At 38.0% G+C, this 25911-nt stretch overlaps 1 protein-coding gene across 4 annotated transcripts in view; it reads right to left on the bottom strand.

Annotated features, from left to right (window-relative positions):
• Arhgap15 (Rho GTPase activating protein 15) overlaps positions 1 to 25911 on the bottom strand; it is a 590914-nt gene that overhangs the window by 113008 nt on the left and 451995 nt on the right. For all 4 annotated transcript variants that reach the window (XM_005390781.2, XM_005390780.2, XM_013517486.1 and 1 more), the window contains one exon: positions 19475 to 19609. In XM_005390781.2, coding sequence (XP_005390838.1) covers positions 19475 to 19609 — 135 coding nt within the window. The remainder of the gene's footprint in view (positions 1 to 19474; positions 19610 to 25911) is intronic.

Genomic DNA, 25911 nt, shown 5'->3' with positions numbered 1-25911 from the left:
CAAAAGTACTTTCTAAGAATTACAATTTTAAGTTAGCCAGTAGCAGTGGCTGGGGATCTAGCTCAGTGGAACAAGTGCCTGCCTGGCAAGTGCAAGGTCTTGAGTTTGATTCTCAGCATAAAAAAAAAATTAAGTTAGCCGATAGGGATTGCCCCTCTACGACATTTTGCTGGCATTTCATCTCAAACCGAGTGTTAGGTCCTAAATAGATCTTCATGGGTATCTTCAATTTCTACCCTAATAGCGTGCTTCACTATGCGGAAACTGCATCTTTTGTTAAGGTTATTAAATTTATTGGCTATCTTCCTTGCAGTTTGCCACCACCATTAGAGAAAAGAAAACTTCAAAATAATTAATCTCCTGAAGTAACTTTTGATGAAATGCAACATAAAAGCTAAAAACCTGAGGCAGTAAAATGCTATTTTTCTTTGTGATACCTTATTCTGGCCATCTGTTGAATAAATATCTGGTTCCAAATAGTGTCAATTAAAATGGATGACAATCTTAATAAGTTACTTGTGAATATCAGCAGGAGGAACATCGCATTCCATGTAGCTTTCTTATGGCCATTGAGATACCTTCCGTCTTTACCGGTATGTGCACACTTTTTTGGTCTTCTTTTTTCCTTTGCTCCCTTTCTCTGTTGTTGGTCTTTACCTGCTCTCAGAACCCAGGACACAGAACATCCACTCGCAAGCCAGCAAATAACATGCACCGCTGCTTAACATTGGGGAATACCCAATCTGGTGCCAGGAGGTGTGTAAAAACAGTCATGGACCCTCTTGTGTCAAAAGTGAGCACTGTTTAACAGAGCAAGCAGGAAGGGTCTTGGGCCTGCTTTGCAGCTAGAGGTGTGCAACTCTCAGAGAATGGAAACTTTGCAAGGTCAGCTGGGACACTAGCTTTTAAAAAAGCCATCTACTTCAACCACTAAAGGGAATGGTTATTCACGTGTAGTTCTGATGCCACTGACACAAAAACCATGGCAAGGGGATCAGGGAAGCAGGAATTCGGTGGCAGATGGTTAAGGCTGCAGGAAGTGTCCACCCGGCTTTGTTTGGCCCTTATTCTGAAACAACTAAAATAAACACTTAGTGTCATAATTTATAAGCATATCATTACCAATAAATCAGAATCCCACAAACAGTCACGTTTATTATATTCTTGTTGCTTAATATTCATGGCAGTAACTCATTTTTATTGTACAGTTTCACTGTCCTGTATACCATGGTTCTGCCCTCAAGTCTGGCAAGTTGTATTAGCAGGAGTTCAGGTAACCCTTTAAAGACTGCAGAAGTTCGCTAGGCAGGTTAAAGTGTTATATCTATTGATTTAATTTTCTCTTCTCAACTCCCAAGATGAAATCTCTGTAACGTATGTGGCAATACTACTTTGACATATAGAAAACATGAAGACCATTGTCTACATAATCCTCTGACCATGGCTGTGTGGCAGGGTTCACAGATAAGACACACAAGAACATTTGGAGACATGTAGTAGTTAACTCTTAAATTTGCTGTAGACAAAATGGATCAAATTAAGCAGTTTCCACCTCTCTCATTTTCTTACCACCAGTTCTTCCCACTTCCACTTCAGCAGCTCAGGATCACTGCTGCTAACGGCTATGGATCATTCGAGAAGGAATTACATGAAATAACCACTGCAAATCCACTTTTTTTTTATATTCACCTAGTCCTGGAATTGTGAAGGTGCATAAGGCATGCCCCTGCACAGAGATTTCTCAATAAGATTCAGAGAGGGAAAACTGTCTCATACTGTCCTATGTATGGACAGGAGACAATATATACCGCTTCACACTTAAAAACTGAATAGAGAAAATTCACAATTAATTGCCAGAAAAATAGTCATAAACATACAAGCCTGAGAGCTAATTTTAATTTTTAAAATTTCCAGTTAATAACTTTTATGATCTAAATGGATTTTAAATATCTTTTAAAAAGTGGAAGATCGTCTAATGTGTATAGACATAGTGTTAGTATCTTAATTATAACCAGGCTTTTTTTGTTATAGGTTGAAATAATGAATTTATATTTATAGTCTGTAAAAACACTTTTAGGACATACTATATAAGTAAGATATTTTGCTGTGGTTTCACCTTTCTCTCTCCATTCTTCCCTCTCCAATTTCCTCACCCTTCCTTTCTTCCTTGCTTCCTTGCTTCCTTCCTTCCTTCCTTCCTCCTTTCTTTTCTCTTTCTTTCTTTCTTTCTTTCTTTCTTTCTTTCTTTCTTTCTTTCTTTCTTTCTTTCTTTTCTCTTTCTTCTTCCTATCTCTCTTCCTATCTGTCTGTCTCTCTCTCTAGCCCTAGCTTTATGTCTGTCTCTGTCTCTGTCTCTCTCTAGCCCTATCTCCATCTTCCTCTATCTGCATATCTCTCTCTCTATTACTATCTCTACCTCTATCTCCCTCTATCTCTCTCTGTCTATCTCTGTCTGCCTATCTCTATCTGTCTATCTATCCCTATCATCTCTATCTCTATTATATCTCTATCTTTATCTCTATCTTTATTATATCTCTATCTCTCTCTCTATCTCCCCTTTTAAAATTTTTTATTTGGCCACAAGTTCTCATTAAGTTGCTAAGTTACCCAGGTGGGACTCAAACTTCCAATTCTTATGCCTCAGTCACCTGAGATTGCAGATGTGCTCCACTATTCCAAGCTTCTACTTTTCAATTAAATAACATATATGATAAAAGTCATGAGAAATTTCAATAAAAGTCAGGTGTAGAGCCCATACAAAATCCCAACTCTTCAGGAGCTGGCCAGGGGAGAGTGACAAGATCAAGGCTGGCCTGGGTAGCATAACAAGACTTCATCCCACTCCACCTCCTGAAGATAACGACAAAAAGAAATTTGATAATGCTGCTTCACGATTCATTTGCTGGCTATCATATTAAGGACACAGTGCCTCATTTCTAACACTTTCATTTCTTGAAACGCAAAGGAGCTTATTGCTAACATGGTTGTTGTTGTTTTTTCTCAGTAATACATGTTGCCCAAACTAGATGCTCCTAGAAAACATTCCTAAAACATAAATTAAATGTTTTTTACAAATACATTTACATATCTTGACCTTCTCCATCTGCTAGGTGTGTTTGGATTTCACTGCTGTGTTTTTTAAAGTTTTTAAAAAAGTTTTTCCAGTGACCTAGGCACAGAAATGAGGACCTGTAATGTTGCCTTGGATACAGAAAGGGATAAAACAAATTGTTGGATTTGTTTTAATTTGATAGTAAAGACAGGAGTTTTTCTTAAATGAATAATGAGGTTTTTGAGACCATATGTACAAGCAGAGAAAGCCGTGCATGTTCTATTTGGCTTCCTCTTGTTGTCGTCCCTAATAACATTATCTGAACTACACCTAAATCTAATCACCTCGTTTCTGAGTAGACACTTGTCATCGTTTTGTCCAAATTAGGTCAGAACTAGAGGCATGGTTCGGAGCAACAGCTTTGAATCTTCCAGTTTGAGTCTAATTCCCAGCCTTGCAACTGGTTGTATGCAGTTGTTTCATACTGATTAGCCTCACTTTCTCAAACATAATTTATGAGAATATTAATAATAATAATATTGGGGTGTTAAAAGTTAACTTAAGTGGAGAAATACATATATAGCATTTAATTATATGCAAATGAAATGCAGTAAATATATTATAAGTTTCAGCTATAAGACATTTATATAACTGCAAGTTTACAATATACATACACTTTGGAAATTTTGTAGGAATAATACCAAACTATCATAACAAACAAAATATTGCAAAAACACTGTTTGTAAGAATTATTGGGCTTCCCGATACATATAAAAGTTGTCCTTGCACTATACCAAATTCTAGCAAGTGCAACAGCATCATGTCTAAGTAATTTGTATCCCTTAATAAAAATGCTTAACTACAAACATTTTTAATGAACATCTGAACCTGTCCTAGTCACGTTTTTGTGCTGAGAGACCATACCTAACACCCCCAATTTAAAGGTGATTTTCATTTTGGCTTACAGTTTGTAGAGGCTGGCCCCAAGGACCCAAGGCTCCAAGGCTCCAAAGTGGCAGAGGGGTATGGCAAACAGGAAGCAGACAGAGATTTACCATGAAGGTAGATAAATTTTCCAGGCCATGCCCCTGCTGACCTGGATCCTTTGATTAGAGCTCATAACCTAACAGCAACTGAACTGTAACCCCCCTGAACCCAGGCATTTCCCCAAAGCCCTACCTTTGAGCAGATGACACGTGTGAGGGACATCTATACAGAGATCATAACAGAGCTTGGTCTTCCTGGTGATGGAAGGTCTTGCCTTCAGGTTGGTGGCTACTGACTGATTGGGGTGGTGACTGATGAAGGTTGGGCAGACATAGCAATTTCTTAAAATAAGACTGCAATAAAGTTTGCAATATCAATTGGCTGTTGTTTCATAAAAAACTTCTTTGCAGCCTGTGATGTTATTTGATAGGATTTTATCTACAATAGAACTGCTTTCAAAATTTGAATCAGTCCTTTCAAGTCATGCTATTGCTTTATCTACTAAGTTTGTGGAATATTCTGAATTTTTTGTTGTTATTTGAGCAGTGTTCACTATGTCTTCACCAGGAGTAAAATTAATCTCAAGAAATTACTTTCTTAGCTCACCCATAAGAAGAAATTCCTCACTTCTTAACATTTAATCCTAAGATTGAGGCAATGTAGTCTCATCTTTAACTACACTTCTAGCTTTAATTTTCTTATGATTTTCACAGCTTTATGTAGTTCCACTGAGTTCTTAATCCCTTGAAAGTCATCCCAAATGGTGGAATACATTCCTTCAAACTCTAGTAAGTCTGAATATTTTGAGCTCCTCTCATGGGTCACAAGTATTCTGAAAGACATTTAGAATGGTGGATCTTTTCCAGGTTTTATATTGACTTCACCCAGATTTATCAGAAGAATCATTGTATATGGTAGCTGTTGCATTATAAAATATATTTGTAAAATAATAAGACATAAAAATCAAAATTGCTACCCGATCCATAGACTGTAGCTTCTGTGTGTTAACAGCCATGAAGGAAATGTAAATTTCACATTACTTCTCCCATTGGAGCTCCTGAGGGAATATGTATATTTTCAGTGAACACTAATATTTTGAAAGGAATCTTTTTTCTGAGCAGCAGTCTCAGTAGTGGGCTTAAACTATTTAGTAAACTGTTTTATAAACAGGTTTACTATCATCCAGACCTTGTTCTTCCATTTATAGAGCACAGGCAGAGTAGACTTAGGGGACTTCTCCTCAAGTCCCTTGACTTTTTCAGAATGGATTGTAAACATTTATTTTCAACTTAAAGTCACCAGCTATATTAGCCTCTAAAAAAGAGTCAGCCTGTCCTTGAAGCCTGGAAGCCAGGTATTGGTTTCCTCTTTAGCAATGAAAGTTCTAGTGTAAGGCTGTTCATCTACATTGAAAATCTGTACTGCGGTGTAGCCATTTTCATCCATTATCTTAGCCAGTTCCCCTGGACAACTTGAGACAGCTTCTGCAGCTGTACTCCCGGCTCTCACTCGCAGTTTCGTATTGTGGAGTAACCTTTCTTCCTTAAACGCCGGGCACCAACTTCTGCTCATTTCAGTTTTCTTCTGCTGCTTCCTCACCTCTCTCAGACTTTTACAGAATTGAAGAGAGTTAGGGCCTTGCTGTGGATTTAGCTTAAGGCGATGTTGTGGCTGATTTGCGTTCTACTCAGACCACTAACTTTCTCCGTATCAGCAATAAGGCCGTTTTACTTTCTTAGCATTCCTGTATTCAGTGAAGTAGCACTTTTAGTTTCCTGCAGGAAAACTTTTCCTGTGCGTTCACAACTTGGTTGTTCAGCGCAGAGCCCCTGTTTTTAGCCTATGTTGGCTTTCAACATGCCTTTCTTAATCGACTTAATTATCTCTAGGTTTTGACTTAAAATGAGAGGCTGAAAATTCTTCCTTTTACCTAAGCACTTAGAAGCCATTGAAGGGTTATTAATTGGTCTAATTTTAATATCACTGTATCTTAAGAAACAGGGAGATCTAAAGAGAAGGAACAGATATAAGCATGCAAAATTGGTCAAAATATATAAAACAAATTTTTAAGCATTAGCTGTTACCCTCAATAAACCACCAGACTCAGCAGTACAGTTATGCCAACTATATATATACAGTACTTTCTTTTTCTTCTTTCCCTCATTGAAGTAATTCCTACCATTCTGTCTAGTGCAACTATGTATTGTCTTTAATGTTCTTTTAAGTTAGTATTTTCTTATTCCCTTTAATGGTTTGATCAACCTTCCAGTCTGTCATCTATTAATCTGAGCAACTTCCTTGAAGATAACAATATGTAATAACAACTATTGTTAATCCCTATCATTTGTTTTGAAACCCCGTATCATTTCTAATGTCCTTGCTTTGTTTTGTTTGTATTTTGCTATTGTTCTTTTCTCTCTTTTTTTTTTTTTTTACTATTCTTGTTAAAATAAAAAAAGGCAAAAAAAAAAAAAAAAGAGGAGGAACAAAGGGGGCAAAGTGAAGCAGCTGTAACACATGTTTTTAATGATTATGTTTATTGTCCTCTATGGGTGTGGTTTAAAGTGCCCTAAAATAATTACAATAATAACCTCAAAGATCACTGATCACAGGCCACCATAAGAGATAGGTAGACTAATCATAAAATTGAAGTGAAAATTACCAAATATGACGGACAGAAATTGAGCACATGCTGTTGAAAACATAGAGTTCTTAGTTGTGCTGGACAGAGGATTGTCACAAACCTTCAACTCGCACAAAAACACATTAGCTTCAAGGTGTGATAAAATGAAGCACACTGAAGTGAGGTGGTGTGCACATGTGTGCAGTTCAGATTCTTCTTAAATATTATCCCATAGTCTGGAGAACTTTACTTTGTCAGTTGGGAATACTTCTTTTCTACGGTGTTTCTTTCTGGCCCTTTGCTTGAAGTTCTTTCCCAAATATAGTGGACAGCCCTTTCTAACTGTTCCATGGTGCCAAACAACCTTGTCATTTGCGTGACATGGTTTGGAAATTTATTTGATTACCTACACATGGATATAGAATACATGTTGTTCAGACTCCTAAATGCCACAATATCAAGAAGAAGGTTAAATGATTTATGAGGTGCAAAGCTTAGTTTTGACACTATTGTAGGTTTAAGGCTCAGGAGAGATAAAGCCTTCTGAATGTTCTTTTGGTGTTACTGCACTAGGAAGCTGGGGTCAGGACAAGAATGTTTCAGGGTTGTGTGAGTATTTCTGCATATAGGTCTACAGAGTACATAAACACTGTGAAAAGGAAAGGAGAAAAAGTGACACTTGGGACTATCAAATCAACTTGAAAACCCAATAATACAATTAAATAATATTAATAAAATGGTCGTTAAAATTTTCATTCCAGTAATAGAAAAATATTGCTGGAATAAAGAAGGAAAATATTTTATGAAGTTACATGCTTAAAACATTCCAATGAAGTATGATTTCTGCTACGGGCAGAGTGTCTTGGTCCTTCTAATTCATATACCAAAGCCCGGTTCTGCAGTGTGACAGTATTTGGAGGGTGGATTTGGGAGGTAATTAAGTTTGGATGATTTCATGAGCAGCCCAGGGTAAGGCACGACAAGAACCTGACAGTAGTGGTGCCCTGACTTTGGACTTCCAAGCTTCGAAGCTGTAAAAAACCAAGTTCGGTTTTTTAGCCACTCAGTATCTGGTATTCTGTTATGGCAACTCCAACTGATTAAGACAGTTTCTAAACTAGGAGGGCATGCTCAGAGGATTAGTATCTTCATGATGAGGTGTCTGGAAACCTTGGTTCATTAGAAGTTACTGAAAGGGCAGAGAAAGAAAGAATGCTGCATAGGGTCTGGATGTTAGGAATTAAGTTCTGTCAAAATAGTTAGGGGTTACTGAAGAAAGGTGCTGCCTAGTGTCTGACACTGACCCACGTGAAAAAGTGATTTTTCCTAGTCATGCCCCCATGGTCCGTCTTCCTCTTGTTGAGGGTTTTGTTTACATACACTGCTCCATATGTATTCAGCGGTCCAGTCTTCAGATAGTCTGAGCATTACAGACCAGAGCACAACAGACAACAACTTCTCAAGTGGTTCCGAGTCTAATATTTGCTTATGATTACCCCATAGTCTCTGACTTTTTTTTTAAAAAACGCTTCCACAGCATAATACAAGGAATAGAAATTTCTTTCTTTTTTTTTTTTTTTTTGTACCAGAAATCGAACTCAGGATCTCCTGCTTGCCAGGCAGGCAAGGAATAGAAATTCCTAAGAATAGTTCAGTGAGATAATGGCTCCTTTGTAGGTGATAATTAGACCCTCAGACAAAAATACAGGAAAAGTGTCAAGGAACAAGCTTGCCTTTGTGTAGAGTCAGAAGCCTGAAGGGGGAGCTGGAAATATATTGGTTTCATCTGTTGGTAAAATGCACCTGCGAGTGCAGGGCAGATGGATGGCACTAATTATGTCTGCCCATCCGTTACTTGGCAGGGAAAAGGGTTTGAGATCTGCAACGGTCAACCTTTCACTTGCTGGCCAATTGGGGTGAGAAGAAAAGAGAGAGAGGCCAAGAGTTGTCTGGTTAGAAAGTGACCATGGCCTCGGGGCCTTAGGCAGTTGACCTTTTAGAATGTTAATTTCTGAAAAATAAAGGTGCTATAGGAAAGGAAGTGGTGAGAGTGGGGTAGTGCACGTTTACATGGAAGATTATAAATAATTCATTGACGGAAGGCAACTTTCATTACTATCCAGTATAATTTTTGCAGTTCGTAAATTTTGAAAAATAGGTGTTGGCTTTCATCTTTCTTACTGTGTTACTTTTACTCTTAAAGCAAGCACTGTAGCTTATTTTCTACAATGCAATGTCTGTGTTCTATGTTTCTGCTTCCCAAAGCGTAGGCAGAAAATGTCTGAATCAATCCTTAGGGGCAAATTCGATTCTCTCAACCACATGGGAAATATCAGCATGGATATTTTGCTGTACCAACATGAACAGAATTCCCCTAGGAAGTTTATAACACTCTAGAAGCTATCACACCTAGAATTTAACTGCAGAACAATGAGGAGAGAACCAGGTGAAGGAATGCCACCTGTCAAGGAGCTCATGATAGTCATAGAAGCAATTGAAAGAAAATTCTTTTACTGACAGAGCGGTGGAGGGGTAGATTAAGATAAGTATGTGACTGACTATGAGATAGCAAAGCAGAACAGCATTAGGGGTATCTTCTCATTCCCTAACAGGCTTTGAAAATAGCTCATTGGAGGTTAATATGAAAGATCTCTTGCTAGAAACATAAAACGTCTACGTTTCTTAAAACAGAATATCATTACGTGTGGCATGGATACCCGATTAGCAAGGCATCTGATTTCCAAAACTATAGGGTCAGAGTGGCTTTCTCTGGTGCCACTGTGAGTATCACAGGTTTGCTCCTCTTGACTAGAAGCAAGACAGTCTCACAGAGGAGAAGCTAGGCACACTCAAGGGTATGACTAAGGCGAAGTTCTTTAGAAAAGAATTTTTGGCCTATCAACTGGGGTTGCTCTTCTGCAGAATAAAGGAGAAACGTCATGAGAAAAAGAAAAAAATGAGTTGCACTGGGTCATGAAGGAAGAGAGCATTCTGCAGTACTGTCTTAAATATGTTTAATGCTGTTTGTAATTTGAGAAACAAAATATTAAAGCAGGATGGAAGTGGCTGCATCTGTCATGGAGATGGCTTTGAGATAACTTTGCTGGTGAAGAGGAAGCACTACTAAGAATGGAGAGAAACATCCTCAGAAAACAGACCTTCATGTCCCCTATTATATGGTCTGGTTATACATTGACCTACTACTCATACTTAACAGTTACTAAATGCTGTGTTCCAGGAACTATGTAAATGTTTTAACTGGATGAACATTTCACTGAATTCTTTAAAAATCTCCACGAGGAAGATCCCATTTTTCCACTTACTTTACAGATGTGGAACTGGAGGCCTAGAGAGATTAAGGATTAGCTAGCTTTTCAGGTATTGAACCATGGACTCAGGATTTGAGTGGAGGTAGTGCTGTGTGATATGAGTAGAAATGTTAGCTTACCTGATGACAGAAGCCCTCTCTGGGAAGCTGGCATGTGAGTGGCAATCTGGAGAAGTGAGTTTCAGCAGAGGGATGAGGCGAAGACCCTCACTGAGCCTAGGGCATCCAAAGAAGAGTTGCGAGCCCAATGGGCTGGAATATGATGGACCGGGCAGAGAAATGATGGAATTAGAGAGTGGATGGGCAGCAAGATCATGCAGGACTTGTAGGAGTTTGCAAGTCCTTTGAGTTTGCTTCAGAATGACTGAAGTAAATATCACCAACTTACCTCTGTAATTAGGACCAGATTGCACTAGGTGAGAGAAAAGTTAGTGGGAAAACAGGCGAGGCCATTTCATAGAGACGGGTCACCGTCAGAGTTGGGCTTGAGCAGGCAGAAGACAGTTTGGGAGGCTTAGGGGTGGAGATCACAGTGTGGTGTGAACGAAGCAAGAGTCTCAGTGTTGGATGAAAGGCCACAAACTCTCACTGAGCATCTGTTGAGGCACTGGAAATTGCCACTGACATCCACCCTTAGAAAAATGGGTCAAGATAATGGTCTTCCACCAAGGAACGGAGAAGAAGCTCTGCGTTTTATCACCTAGTTTAGAGGCACGTAGTCTGTTCACCAGGAGGAGAATGCTCAGGAAGCTGACTCACGAGGGCCGCCTGGCTGCTTACTCAGCTGAAACATTTATTGCTTTGAAAAGTGACCTCATAAGGGTATGGAAGAAAGGAGGACAATAAAATCAAGGTTTCAAGGAAAAAGCTGAAAGACAAGAACCACACTTTTTATGGAGCCAATGGCTTACTACTCAAGTAATTGCAGAGTCAGTGTCTAGTGTTAATTCTGAATTACCTTGTAGTTTTACTTATAAAGGACTTTTCATTAAGCCAAATTAAGTGGATGGAGGTCCAGTTGTTTATTATCTAGCCCTGAACTATTTCTACAAAAAGACACCTGTGTAAGCCATTTGGCTCTACTCAACTATTTTTTTTTTACAATTTAATTAGGAATATAATTAGAGTGAGTTAAGAGACAGTCGAGGCATCAACCATAAAGTTTCCAGTTTGCTAATACACACACACACACACACACACACACACACACACACACAGTGGGGGGTAAGGGAGAGGGAGACAGATTAAAAAGCAATCACAATGGAAAGCCTACCAAGCATGTGAGAATGTTAGCTGAAGTAGAAACTTTAGAAAGGAATTTCTGTAAAATCTACCTTTATTTTAATTTCAACTTTCCTTGAAATTGTGCAATGGAGGATATTTTTCTATTCTGTTACTTTTACATCTTTGGTTTCTCTATAGTAAACCTTAAACTCTGATTTTTTAACTTTGTGTGGTTTAAAGGCAACTTGTCACTATTATGCTTTTATGTTTAGCAATGGTTTTTAGCCCAATGCCTTACCAGTTCTGATTCTATCTTCCAAAAAGTGTTCTCACAGAGTGAACAATACATTAGAAAAAGTCTGACCAAAGGGCAGAATAAAACCAATCATAAAGAAAAGATTTGTAAAGATTTTCCCAACTACATATTGAAAGAATACTTTATAGGCAAAATGGTATGATGACCATAGGAAAAAACTATGAGAACACGTAATTCATACTTTCTGCCATAGGATAGTATCTTTAATTTAAATCACTTTTATCTGAGGATGGTTGACTGACCTAAGTACAGGTATATGAGTGTGTTTAAGGAGTAGGCATGGGGTACAGTTTACCTTTGGTGACAAAGAGCCTGAATTTTAATACTGCTCAGCCAGTCTAATGGATGCCATTTCTCACAGTTTGCTTTATTAATGAGCAAGTAATCAGTTTTTGCAAAAACTGAATTTTAAAACTATACTGTCTTCAAATGCATATATGACTATAGTCTTTAAATGGAAGACTTGTATGTAGCATTATATCCTCAATTTATCACTGGCTTGCCTAGTCTCTAAGTGATTGAAATACACACATATACATATGTACACAATGTACATCTAGACATATCCATATGTAAGGAAAACACAATATAAATAAAAATATGATGCATAGTAAATACATATATACATATAATATTAACTTAGAACTTGGAAAAGATGAAAAAAGGGATGGCAATGAAAATGTAAGGTTGTTTTGATCAAGGAGTTAGCTTTAATTTTATTTGCATGATGGAAAATATATGCAACATTGCTTAAGAAAAGTCATATTTTTGTTCATAAATGGCACTTCTGTGACACATTTGGAAAAATACGATTCAAAAATTCGAAAGTGAAAACTCTATTCTAATGTGAGCAGAAGAGCTGAGATGAAGACAGTCCCCAGAATGAAACGATCAAGAGTCCTGCAGTGAGTGAGTGTGATCCAAGTTTGAGTTAGATCTCTAAGCCGATCCTTCACTCAAAAGAAGTAATACGTTCTGCAGATGAGGTAGATAGTTTCACAGTTATTGCAGCGTTTCACAATTGTTTTGGTTTGAAAGAAGGCAAATGAAAGTGGACTGATTAGTGTCAGCATTTGTAACTCAGGACTGTAGCGCATGCAACCTGTGTAACCTGTGAGAGGGACAGTCCGTGTAGCACAGGCAGGCAGAGAAATGACTCCTCAGAGATGTCTGTCCCTTAGTCCTCAGAGCCTATGACTATCTTACTCTCCATGGAAAAATAGGACTTTGCCACTTTGATGAGGGTAAGGCTCTTGACATAGGGACGTTACCCTGGTCTACCGAGGTGTGTCCAATCTAATCCCAAGCATTCTCAGCAGTAGAACATGGCAGTGCAAAGATTTCAGAGAGGTGTGACTATAGAGGAGATCAAAGTGATGTGGTGAGAGAGACATTTGCCTTAATTTGCCGCTGATGACTGTGAAGAAGGAAAAGGGCCCCCCTCTTCTGAGAATGCAGGTAGTGTGGAGACTCTGGAAAGGACAAGTAAATAATTGCTCCTTTAGGGTCTCCTGAAAATAGTGCTGCCCTACCAACACTGATTTTAAGTCCACTAAGACCTGTGTTAGATTTTTGTCCTACAGAACTGCAGGATAATAAGTTAGTATTATTGTAAGCCACTGAGTTTGTGATGATGTGCTACGGCAATCAAAGGGAACTAATATACATGTCATCTAGAAAAACAGTGGCTCTAACCCAAAAAAGTAAAAGAGTCTCAGGTTAAGTTCTCTGAAGTCCAGGAAGCAAATATTCTCCCACAAATGAGAAAGACAAAAGGCTGTGGAAGGAGGCATCTGGGGAGAATGCAACTATAAAACTTAGTGTCAGAAAAGAGACAAGATGCTCAAAAAAGAAAGAAAGAAAAACAAAAGGCCAGGGAAAAGAAAAGCAATCACAAATTCCAGGCAAGATGATTTTTTAAAAAAAAATCTACCCAAGAAAATCATAATCCAACTACAAAGAGGACCAAATGGAGCCAAGAGCTTAAGCGATTTTTGAAGAGTAACAAAATAGATTATACTGAGCCTCATGAGGCATGTGCTTTGAACAGCGAAGCAGTTGGGACACTGGACTCTAGAGGAGATCTTTACAAACCCCTGGGACAGGCAGTGAACAATGCTTAGACAATCATGGTAATGCAAATAGATATATTGTTGATTATTTTTCTAGTTGGACAATTTACTGAAGACCTGCAACGACAATGAAAAAGAAAAGCAGTTAATGACCAGTGGTTGCCCATGAGAAAAAGGGAAGAGAGATGAAAGAACAGGTCGAAGAAGAATATCCTCACCTTACAACTGGAAGAATTAGCAGATATTGCTGAATTTTGATGAAACAAGACGTAAGTTTTAAGCATATTACTTAACACTCAAATGTAAAAACAACAAGATAACAAAATATTGGAGGGACTGAAATAGAATGCATTAATATTTATGTCAGATAATTAAAGAGATCGTCAAGTGTAGAAATGATATCTAGCATTCGAGAAAGACACATCAAGAGAGTTAGATGAAGATTCTGCTTAAGAAAAGGTATGGAGACGTAAAGTGATTGGCTTGTTCTTTTGTTTTCTATTATAAAATCTTCTGTAAGATTTTTTTGTGTTATAATGTGATTCAAGTAAAAAATTATAATAAAGAATACTAATAAAATTAAATATGAAGTTGATAACTCAGGAAGTAGGAAATAACATTGTTCATATCTAAATGAATTTCAAAGGGGACAGATGAACAATTGATTATAAAGGTAGTGAAGTAAAATGTCAAAAATATCCTTAGAGAAGGCAACATTTAAAACGTCAATGCAGTTAATATCTAGTAATAAATAGTGAAACATTTTTGTCCTAAAGCTCAGGACTAAAATTTGTGACCTTTAACTTGATTCTAAAAGCAGATCAAGAAAAAAGAATTGACTGTGATCTTATAGGATGATTTTGGGAAACATAGGTCTCACATAGAGTGAAATAACAGATACTGAGCAACAGGTACTTATTCCTCAAGACAATGGAAAAAGAAAGAAAGTTATTTTTGTTTTAAAGGCTTAAGCTGATACAAAGTCTAATTTTTTGACCTATGTGAATTTGGTACTCCTCTAAAATATTGATTTCTTTTAAAATCATTTATTGAGCAGCTAATCTAGATGAAGACAAATTTATCCTAATTAATTCTCATACTAAATTTGAGTTGGAATTATTTTTCACACAAGCACTCAACATTTCATGTTTCACCCATCTGAGGCAATCACCAGGAGCGCCCATGTGTTTCTTTCCTCTCTGTCACTCTCCCAGAAACTTTGGGAAATTCAGATATTAAAACAGGAAAGACACTGATTGTTCTCTTTTCTTTGGATCTGTGGAATTACCAACATGAAAAAAGATGGGGAATAGAGATAAACTTAGTACATTTCTTAGGACTTAGCTTTACTAAAACTCTCCAGACACCCTGCAGACCTCTAGCCACAAGATTGAGCCACCCATCATAAACTCTATAGCTGTGTTTTTCTATTGAGTTCACATTTACAGTACAAATAATGCCTCCAGCACAAGTCATTTTCAGGAAATTAAGTCCTTGCAGTCAGTGGGTCAAATCCCTACAAAATAACCTGTAGGTGACCCAATTGCACTGACCTCAAATATAGAATTTCAGATCAATAGCTATAGTATTTGGCTTCTGAAATATAAGGCAAAAATCTGGTGCTTTGTTACTCTGATGATTATGTGAAAGGGGATCACTATGGCAATTGCAGGTTCTTATGATATTAATTTTTGTTTCTGATCCAAAAAGAAACTATTTTAAAAAGTAAATGCCTTCTGTTCACTCTTTCTGGAATATGTAATGATTACTTTCAAACATATAATGAGACTTAAGAGTAATACAAGTAACACAAGTGGTCATTAATTGCTAGTCCTAGAAATAACATTTCCTCCTTAGATGCAAAGCACTCCAGTTGAATGTAAAATTCCATTTGGTCTATTCACGTTTTGACTTTGCCACAAAAGTATAACACATCTCTTAGTTAGGGGGCCAAACAAAATGTTAAACTTTCATAAATTGGGCTTTAGAAAAGAGTGAAAGAGAAAAGGGAAAGAACGTTGTGACAGGTAAACCATGCAATTGACAGGTGTGGTATTTTTTTTTTCATAATTAACCAAGTAACAGAAACCATTTTAAGTATTTATACCAGTAGGGAATGTATTAGCCACTTTTCTGCTGCTGGGATATATTACTGGACACCCACAACGTAAAAGAGACGAAGTTTAATTTGCTTCATGGTTTTGGGAGATTCAGCTCATGGCCCATTTGTTCCCAGACAGAAACATCAAGGAAGGAGGATGTGGAGGAGTACAGCTATTTAGTTCACTGCAGGTGCGAGGAACAGCGCAGAAACACTACCAGAGAGGAAGAGACGGGGATCAGATACAGACACTACGGCCATACCTCCATGGCCTACCCAGGCATACCTGGAAGGGTGCTTCATTAGCACCCTTGAAAACTCTCAAGCCAGTCAAGTTGACAATTAAGCTTAACCATCATGGGGAATTTATTTGATGCAAAGAACTGCTTACCTACATGATGAAGAAGCCAAAAGTGAAGAAACTAAGAGTTAATCCCAGCCGGAAGCCTCTACGTGGTCTAGGTCTGAAATTTTAACAGTCTTTTTAGTAAATACAGGTAGGTAATTGTTTCAAGAGCTCAAAAGACGCAAGCTTCTTTTCTAGAAAGAAGACATTTCTTGACAACTTCATCATCAAGAACAGATCTTTTATTTCTTTTATCTTTTTTTTTTCTACATGTTCTTCTAAGATTTTGGGTAGTGAAAAACAAAAAAAGAAGGGAAATGTATTGAAAGTCCATCAGTGTTAACTCCCCAAGACAGGGAAGAAAGAAAATAATTTATTAGCTCAAAAAATAATGATGCCGAAAGCTCTCTAGGCAAAGCTGGTTGTAAACGTGTACATAATTGGGAAAAAAGGAGTTTTTAAACATATTTACTTTTTATGTACTTTTTCAAGTGATAGTTTAATTAATAATGATGTCAACTTTAAAATTTTTGAATTTTTATTTTTTTAGTTCAAGTGGTGCCCAGTGAACTAAGAGTATCTTCTTTGGTGTGATTTCTACCTTGCTAAGAATTTAAGTGGCCATTCTTCCATTGTGTAAGGGTATGTGTAAGGGTATGATTTGCAATCTAGAGTTTGCGTTGGGTTAAGAAGACAAGAGCTACCATCAAGGTTATGCAAAAAATACATGGGTTAGTCAACACATATCCTCACCGGCCATTAGAACATCTTTTTCAGCTGCATTACACCATTAATTAATCCTTTCATTTTAACTATTAAAAACTGATGACATTCTAGTATTCTAACTTAGTTAAGACAAAGTTGCTGAGTATTTTGGTCTATTTGGTCTGCCATAAAAAATACCATAAACTGGATCATAGGTAAACAACAGAAATTTATGTATGGCAGCTGTAGAGGCTGGGAAAGTCAAGACCAGACAGACAAACCAAACTGACAGATTCAGAGCCTGGTAAGGGTTCACAGATGGCAACTTTAGTTGTGTCCTCATGGAGTGAAAGAGTCACAGCACTTCTCTTGGTCCCTTCTTTATAAAGGCACTCATCTTGTCCTAAGCACTCTATCCTCATTTTTAAATCACCTTTCAAAGGCACAAACTTTCCAATGCCATCATCTTGAAAATTAGTATCACAACATATGAATGTTGGTTGGGTATAAACATTCATGTCATAGCCCTTTTTCTGCTTGCTTTGAACAATGAAGGAAAACTCTTTTGCTTTCTATTTTAGCTTGATTTCTCAAGCACAGATCTCCTGGACAAATATTATTAGTATCAGTTTAGCGTCACATTTTCAAAGAAGTTTCTCTAGCACTGTCTCATTGGTTCTTACCATAGCCTATTGTGTAAAGTCTGGCAGAAGCCCTTGCTAAAGGCATTGATCCCAAGAGTGTGCAGCCTTCCTTGCCTCTGTTTGGTTCGGTTCTGACTATTCCTGTGTCTCTGGAATTCTCAGCAATTTGGATTTAAATCTAAGATATCCCACAAAGCATCCTACTCTTTACGGAAATGCAAAGGACAAACCCTCACATGAGTTAGGAGGGCCTACTTTCTATACTCAAATTGATGGAATGGCTTACCCAATCTCTTTGGAATTCGATGAGCTAAAGAAGGTTTAAATGCTAGCTATCCTATATCATACACCCAAATCTGCTTATGAGTGCATGTTTCCAAATGAGATAATCCTCACTTGACAGTATAGAGTTCACGATCTGACATGTATATCACTAACTGTTCACAATCAAAGATAGGTGCCTGGAGTTCGGTGTGATGACACACATCTGTAATCTCAGCAGTGTGGGAGGCTGAGGCAGGAAGATTGCAAGTTTAAACATAGCCTGAGCAATTAGGCACTTAATGAGAATCTGTTCCAAAGAATAAATAATAGATGCCTGAATGCAAATTCCTGCAATTTCCTACTAGGATGCTGTCCTCACATTGTGAGTGGTCTCACATGCTTGCATGTGACAAGACAGAGTGTAAGGATAAGCTATTATGGAAATGCATGCTTGTTTTTTTTTCTTCATTCCTCCCTTTTAAATGAAGTTAAGAGAACCTTGGAACTGTAAAACACTGTTCTGGAGAAGTGCAACATGTTCATGAAGAGAGAACTCATCACAAGGCATCGGAAGTCCAGCCTCACTTCATTTCCATGAAGTTACTCTTACTACATTAAACAACAACAATGGCAGCAACAGCAAAACCTGAGATAGTGAGCAGACAGCAAGAGAAAGATTGCGGGAGAAAACGCTATTCTTTATTCGTCTTGATTTCACTTTGCCAGAGCTCTAAACAAGTGTGAAGATTTTACGAATGAAAAACAGAATAAAAGGTCACTGAAGCTGTTCTCCAACATGCCCCACCCCGATTCCTGCTCCTGCTAATGAGATCCCCGCACACACAGCCATCCAAGATCAGACCTCCTAAGTAGAGCAGTTTTTCTTGGAGATTTTTCTCCTTGGGACTTTAATTAAGCTCCTGCCAGGCTTGCAAGCTTTTTAATTTTACCTTTCTTTCTTCTTTCTTTCTCTTTTCTCTTTATATCTGCTTGCTTGCCAGGAAACTTTTTTCTAAACTGTCACAGTTATAGTAAAATGTACAATAAGATATTAAATGTAGAGATGGGTGAGTACTTGATTTTCTAAGAATCCATGGCAGAGATGTTCTTACATATGGAAAAGATTTTATTCATTCATTTACTCATCCATGTATTTTTAGTCAAGTGTCTATTTCAATAAGGGATAAAATAATAGAAAAAGAACTTACTTGGAGCGTTCAGTGACCACCGGTTAGTAAGTGATATAACTCATCCTCCCACAAACTTACCTCCCAAACAGAAGGGACTTCTCATCAGTTTATTTGATATTCACACTGCTCTTAAGCAAAGTGTAGCTATTTCATAGCATTAGTGGGCAAACGGTGAGTAAGCAAAGAGACCATGATATCTCAGTTGATAATGTTACACACACTTAATGAAATGTAATATTTCATTGACTTAGCTTCCTTTTCAAGACCATTTTGTCCTTAAGCTCCTTCTAATTCTGCAAGAATGAAGGCAGGATCTTGGGTTGTAAAAGATGACTCTTATAAAGCAAATTCCAGGAGAAGCTATTTTCACTTGAGGAAGCTCAGTTAAATTGGTCACCTTAAGTATAATGCTATGTTCTCTGTTCTGAATAACTTCTTTTTCAAATATTGCATGACTAGAAATAAAACAAGCCATCAAAACCACAAAAGCTAAAATGACAGATACAGAGCATTGGAAATATCATCTGTTCTCCGTGGTTGTTGCTGTCATCATTACTATTTACTTAATAATTCCACAACGGCGTGTTATCGCAGCGACTGCTCCTGTCTGCATGGTACTTACTGATCGCCTCCACAAACCGTTCAAAAAAACTGTAAGGGAAGAGCGGCTCAGGCAGCTCCCGGAAAAACATCTTCAGTGCTCCGGTGACAACGTGGATGTCCTCCCACTGGCTGTCGTCCAAATTCAGCTTCTCTTCTGGGAAAACACGAGGAGAAATGGAACAACTGGTTTTAATGAAACAATTACAAGACACTAATTATTATGTTAATGTTTGCCTACTATCATCAGCAACCGTTCACAGCCTTCTGCACCTAGAGGTTTGGTGCTGTGCGTGGTTGTTTTTTTCCCCCCCTTTTTCCGTAGGAAGGGAATATTTTCAATGGAATACCATCTGTAGGAATGCAGCTAACAAAAAGCAAAAGACACAAAGAGACAGCGCCATTGACACAGTATGTCAGATGCATTTATTCCCATAATGCATCAGGATGAAAATTAGCATCACAGCGCAACATGATTCAAAGCTATTTGGTTTTGAGGCCGAGGGGCTAAGAGTTGCCAATGATGGCCGGCTCAAGGGACCGGCCTAAAGGCCTTGCTGAGCCAACAGGAGACATATGCTAAACATGGCAATAGAAAATGAGTTATTGCTTTACATGTGTTAGCCTTGCTATGTACAAGGGAATAATGGGTAACACTCTTTTCCTTTTTTGCCTGAATATAAAGTCAGCGAGGAATAGAATACTGAGTGAGAAAAGATATTAATTCCTTCTTACTGCTTCAAAAATATCTTTTTTTTCAATTTTCATCTCAGTGAGGAAAATGTGCCCAGCAACAATATTAGACAGACCCCTGTTGGCCTATGTAGGCTATGCAAAGCTGTCAAAAATGATAACACACTGAAGACAAACCGTGAGTGCTAAACTAACTCTTTCGAAACAACAGAAATGTTTGCTTGAGAAGCTGGAGGGATTGGAGACACTGAAATACTAAACAAAATCATTGCCAAAATGAAGGTTTCAGTAGAAATACAGTGTGCAGGGCAATTGTTATCTTCCTTCTCACCCTCAATGTGAAAGTCTGGAAGCATTTTCACCCAAGAAATGGATGTATTAGTCTCTGACAGTGATAGCTTTACACACAATTAAAAGAGCAGGACACAGAAGTATTGCTGTTAATCCATAGGATTTGTCTTTCCAAATGAGCTTAAAGAAATGAGAGCTACTCATTTTACACAATCTGGGAGTTCACAGGGAAGCCAGGAATTCTGGTAAGAACATAACAGGTATTTGGTCAACTGGATGTTTGTTTCTTTACTGAAGTCTTGGGCTGAGAGTCACATGTTCCCTCAGTGTCAGTTTTTTGAGTGCCAAGGAGCATTTTGCACCAAAAATATCACAAAAGCTGAGAATTGTCACTGTAGGGATTCTCGGCATGAGCTACTTTGTTAATAGTGTTCATATCCTTTAAAAACTACTAGCCCCATCTCCATCAGATCTGTTTTTTCTAATGGACTATTATTTCCAGGGCTAGCAAGTCGTGTTCATGCTCAATAGTATGTCTGAGACAGAGAGAAGTAAACAGGGGATGAGGTCGATCTATTTGTTTCAGACGGGCTTTTTTCTTCTTCCCTTCAATCCTCTTTCCTACCTCAGTCATAACACAATAATATGATCCACAACAAAACCAGCAGAGGAGACCCTCTCGCTGCCCTGCAATCATTTTTGATTGATTATATTTCAACAATTAGTCTTTTATTTGGCTACACACTATTGAAATAGGCCGACAGCATCTTAGCAGGCCAGCTTTAAACAGTCAACTGTTAACAATAGCATCAAAAAGAGAGACCTGATGGGGTTCACTGTCACTTTAAAGAACGGGGTTTTCACATTGTTGAAATCTGTCAGATATTTTGAAATGTCCCTCTCACTATGGTGCCACACCCCCTGCGTGCCCTTATAATAAAATTGGTTTTACTCCTGATTAAATCATTTTCTCCCTACCCAGTACCATACTTCTCATAATGGACCTGTGCGCTCTACAGCTGGTGTTCTTCCCATGGTACCAATTCTTACTTTATCTTTTAAGCACTTTGCTGCTAAGATCTCATGCAGAGTGCTTATGTTTTGTTAAGAGCTTCATTCTTAGAGAAATAGCTTAACACATGTTCTAAAAATGTTGTACAACTTATTGCTTAAAACACATTTAGAAAATGTGCGAGTACTGTAGCTTTGGCACTGCACCTTTAAGTGGAAACCTAAACACACATGCACCCTTATACACACAACCAGGCACACAAAACCACTACAACCAGAAATTTATCAGAACAGTCCAACATAAAATTCCATTTTACAGCATAGGTTCAGGATCACCAAAGGAAAATGTTCAACTGGGTTAAAAAATGATTTTATTTTAAGCAGGAAACCAACAGCAATAGCAACAAATAGTTGCTTAACAAAAGGACAGTTCCACTGATATCAGTCACCTCCATGTACATACAAGATGATTCTAGTGTAGGTGAAACTGGAACATTTTAGTGTATGCAAGAGAAAATTTATCCATCAATAAAAACCACTTGATCACGTCCACTCAAAATGCTACATAGTACAATACCAACATCAACATGTGTCACTTAAACTAACATTCCCATTATAGTTACTTATGTAGTATTTATTTATTTTTTGGTACCGGGAATCAAACTTCGGATCTCACTCTTGCTGGCAAGGCGCTGTGCCACTGAGCTATGTCCCTTGCCCTGTAGTCTTCATTTAAAGAACACAATAATAATTTGTAATTATTTAACAAGTAAACAATACGGCAGTTGAAATGAGTGTTTTGGAATATGGTATCTGGCTTTTATATTTTTCACAATCAGCTAAGGTGCAGATTTTGCAAAGCAGAAGGCATCAAGGCATATTTTTCCTGACCACTATGGTTTATCTAAACATGTGGTTACATCCAAATAATATAGCATCTCATGAATACAATAAATCTGCAAGAATAACTAACATAGTTTTATCCTGGTATTAACAGGGACCACTATAAATGCATTCATCGTATTCTCGGTAGCACCACTATAAGGGTGTACAAAAGTTATTAAATGTTGGCTTGTGAGGTTTACCTTACACAGAGAAGGAATGAGAAATTTAGATACACATATGCTGAGATTTCCCTTGTAGAAACTTAAGTTGGTAATTATTATTTTTTAATAATTTTATTGGTACACTTTTGACATACATAATGATCACACTTAGCACAGAGAATTTTTGCCTGTATATGATGTATCCTAAATCTTTTTTTCTCATTCTCCTCTTTTCCATGGATAATTATTATCAACCAAACCAATGATCATATGATCATATTCAGTATTCCTTGCAGCAGAACAGAAGTATACCTTGCAGCAGAAGAGTTAACAGCTTTGTGCCTTGCCCTATACCAGGGACTATGCTATGAATTTTGAATTCATTATTTGATTTAAATTTTTTCAGCAGGAATGTCAGGAAAGTGTTACTTTTATGACATCCATTTCATAAGGGAAAATAAAGTTTGGGCATCTTAAGTCACTTTCTTGTGGCTGACAAGCAGTGAAAGTAGGATAAGCAACTCCGAGTTCCCTGCTCTTCGCCAAACCAGTATGTTCAATGTCTTCTCTGCTGGTAGAGGAAGAAGAAAGACAAAAGGCAAATAAACAGTGATTGCACATGGTAATAGATTGACTATTACTTCAGAGATAGGTGTTTTTACATTGTATCCCTAAATGTCTTCCTTGAGGCTGTGCTTTTAACCGTAAGCTGGCCCCAGTCTAGTAACTCCTTATTTATAGAAGATGCACATTCTTACATGAACAGATATAAAACATATCACTAATGGAATGGAACTGCAGTAGGGGAGGGCTAGAGATGGAGCAAGGGGTGCAGAGGGACTACGATAGAGTGGAAAAACATCATAACAAACATCTCTCCCATGTGACTGTTCACCCCAAATTCACTGTATAGCTATTGATTTATCTGTGAAATGAAGGTGATTATTAGGTGGATAATTGTTGGTGTCAAATGGGACAACATACCTTACAGATGTTTGGAAAGGCTAAGGAAGTGAACATATTTAAGATGCTACTGTGATAGGATAGGTGACCAGAGGTCAAAGAAAGAAAATGTACAAGGGGAGTAGGCAGTGGGAAGAGTGAGGAAATACCAACTTATCACATGGGATCAATGGAAACTGGGCAATCTAGAGTTCCATACTGGGAAAAAGTCTGGTTGAGTCAAGACGGTTCACCATTCTTATATTCCTAATCTGTGCTGGTTTCTCCTGGCCCTCCAGTTAGGCTAACTTAACTTCACTTTGGCTATGGCTTTTGGTTTAATGCACGTAAACAGAATGGAAGATAGGTTAGTCTCCAGAGTCCAAATTCTATGAAACTTTTATAAGGCCACAAAAAACTCTAAATATTATTTCCAAACAAGGTTGTCTTGAAATACCCCTTCTTGAAGGATGTTTGGAGCATTTTGTCCATTTATCTTTTAAGTAAAAGTGCCTATAGATGCAAAAAATTATATTTGCAAGAAAAAATTGACTATAGATAAAGAACAATTTTCTTTACGCATGAAAACTAAAAATCTTTTACCAACATAGATGGTCAATGGCAATTTCACAAAAAAGGAACCCTTTTGTTTGTTTGTTTTTCTGAGTCAAGGTCTTGCTCTATAGTTCAAGGTAGTGTTAAACTCACAGTGTTGTCTAAGCTGGCCTCAAACTCACAGGAATCCTCCTGCCTCAGCCTCTCAGAGTGCTGGAATTCCAGGTGTGCACCACCACACCTGGTTCTGGGAGCATTTAAATATCAGTAAGAGTGCAATCTCCACTTGCCTTTTGCATTATAAACGGCTCTGTAGATTGGTATAGTAGAAATCTCAGTAACAAACCTGATCTTAACTAGAATTAAAATGTTTTGATGTAGTATTGATTGAAATATGGTTGCAGATAACTTGAATTATGCAGAATAGAAGAGTAACACAAAAGTAAACTGCTAATACTTTTTTGTATATTGAGAGACAAGTTCTTTTTACCTTGTAATGTTTTTTGTAATACTTTTTAAGCCTTTCTCCAACTTTTAGAGAAACAGTTGTCCAAACTTTTCCAAGACATGGAGAGAAGAGCTCTGACTTCTTTAAAACAGTGACAGGACCCTGTTACATGGTGAAGCCTCCCATAAGGGATGTGGTATCTATGCTCCGTGCACATGACCGATTAGAACCCTTATCTGAAAGGCCTGCTGGGCACATGAAAGTCACATTATGAAAGAAACAGATGTCAGAGGAACTATTTATTTTTATTTTTATTTTTTGGTTTTTCTCCTGTACCGGGAACTGAACTCACGACCTTGTGCTTGCCAGGCAGGCGCTTTTGCCGCTGAGCTAAATCCCCAGCCCCCAGAGGAACTATTGATCCAAAAAACATGTTTGGTTATAAAATCAAACAGAAAGAATAGATATTAAAGTGGATATTGTGGCACTATTTATCCATAAGGATAGAGCTGGTATTTAGCTTTTAAGGAGTGGATCAAAGGAAAGTTGGTTGAATCATTCGGGTTGCTCAACCCTTCCTGTTGTCTGGCTCCAGAGAGTGACAGTTCCATTTCATTCCTGGTGGAGTAGGGGGTTCCAAATTCTTAAACCCTGTCTTGTAAGTCCTGACGCCAAAGCAGTATCTTTATGCAGGCCTAGCTTAAGTCCTTCCTGTGACACCTTAGTTGTAACATGAGGTTTCGCTGAGGACATTATTTTAGAAAAGTAGGCCAGTTGGCCAATTAATTTGTTTGTTCACTTAATTTTTGTTAAACAAACATAGACTGGATACCATGCATGTGCCTTTCAAAGCTACAGCTGTCGAGGCAGCTTTATATTTCTCAAAGGAGAGAGCTTCTCCAGGTGCTCAGAAACATGACGAAAGTGAACAGTGATAAAGTTTTAGACATTTTACATCTTACTGCTCTCTAAAATTATATTTTATTGACCTTGATGGTGGCTGGAATAAATGCCAAAGAACAACTCTACCACCTCAAAAACAGACACGTTGCCTGCTAGGGGCCAAGCTGAGTTAAAGCAACCATTTGAAGTGTTCCAACTGGTTATCTGAGCTGTGCTGGAAGCAGATACCTCATATATTTCACATACTGAGAAAAGGCTTTTAAAGAGGTCATTAAGGTAAAATGAGGTCGTATGGGCTCTGGTCCTATACTATTGGTATCCTTCTAACAAGTGGTTAGATCTCCGCAGGGAAGGCTATGAGGACACACTGGAGGATTCGGCCATATAAAGCCAGGGGGGAGGCTTTGGAGGATATCAAGCTGCTGCTATCTTGATCTACATCCCCACAGTCTTCAGAACTGTAAGGAAATGCATTTCTGCTCTTTAAGCCATCCCCTCCATGGCGCACTGTCTGGGGGTTCAAGTAAACAAATGCAATGATTTGGGACAGAGAAAGAGGATTTCCAGTTC

The sequence above is a fragment of the Chinchilla lanigera genome, unplaced genomic scaffold (genome assembly GCF_000276665.1).
Source record: "Chinchilla lanigera isolate Chin_1 unplaced genomic scaffold, ChiLan1.0 scaffold00039, whole genome shotgun sequence".
NCBI lineage: Eukaryota > Metazoa > Chordata > Mammalia > Rodentia > Chinchillidae > Chinchilla > Chinchilla lanigera.
Note: the sequence above shows the minus strand (reverse complement) of the source record. Positions and strands in the feature narration are given on the sequence as shown.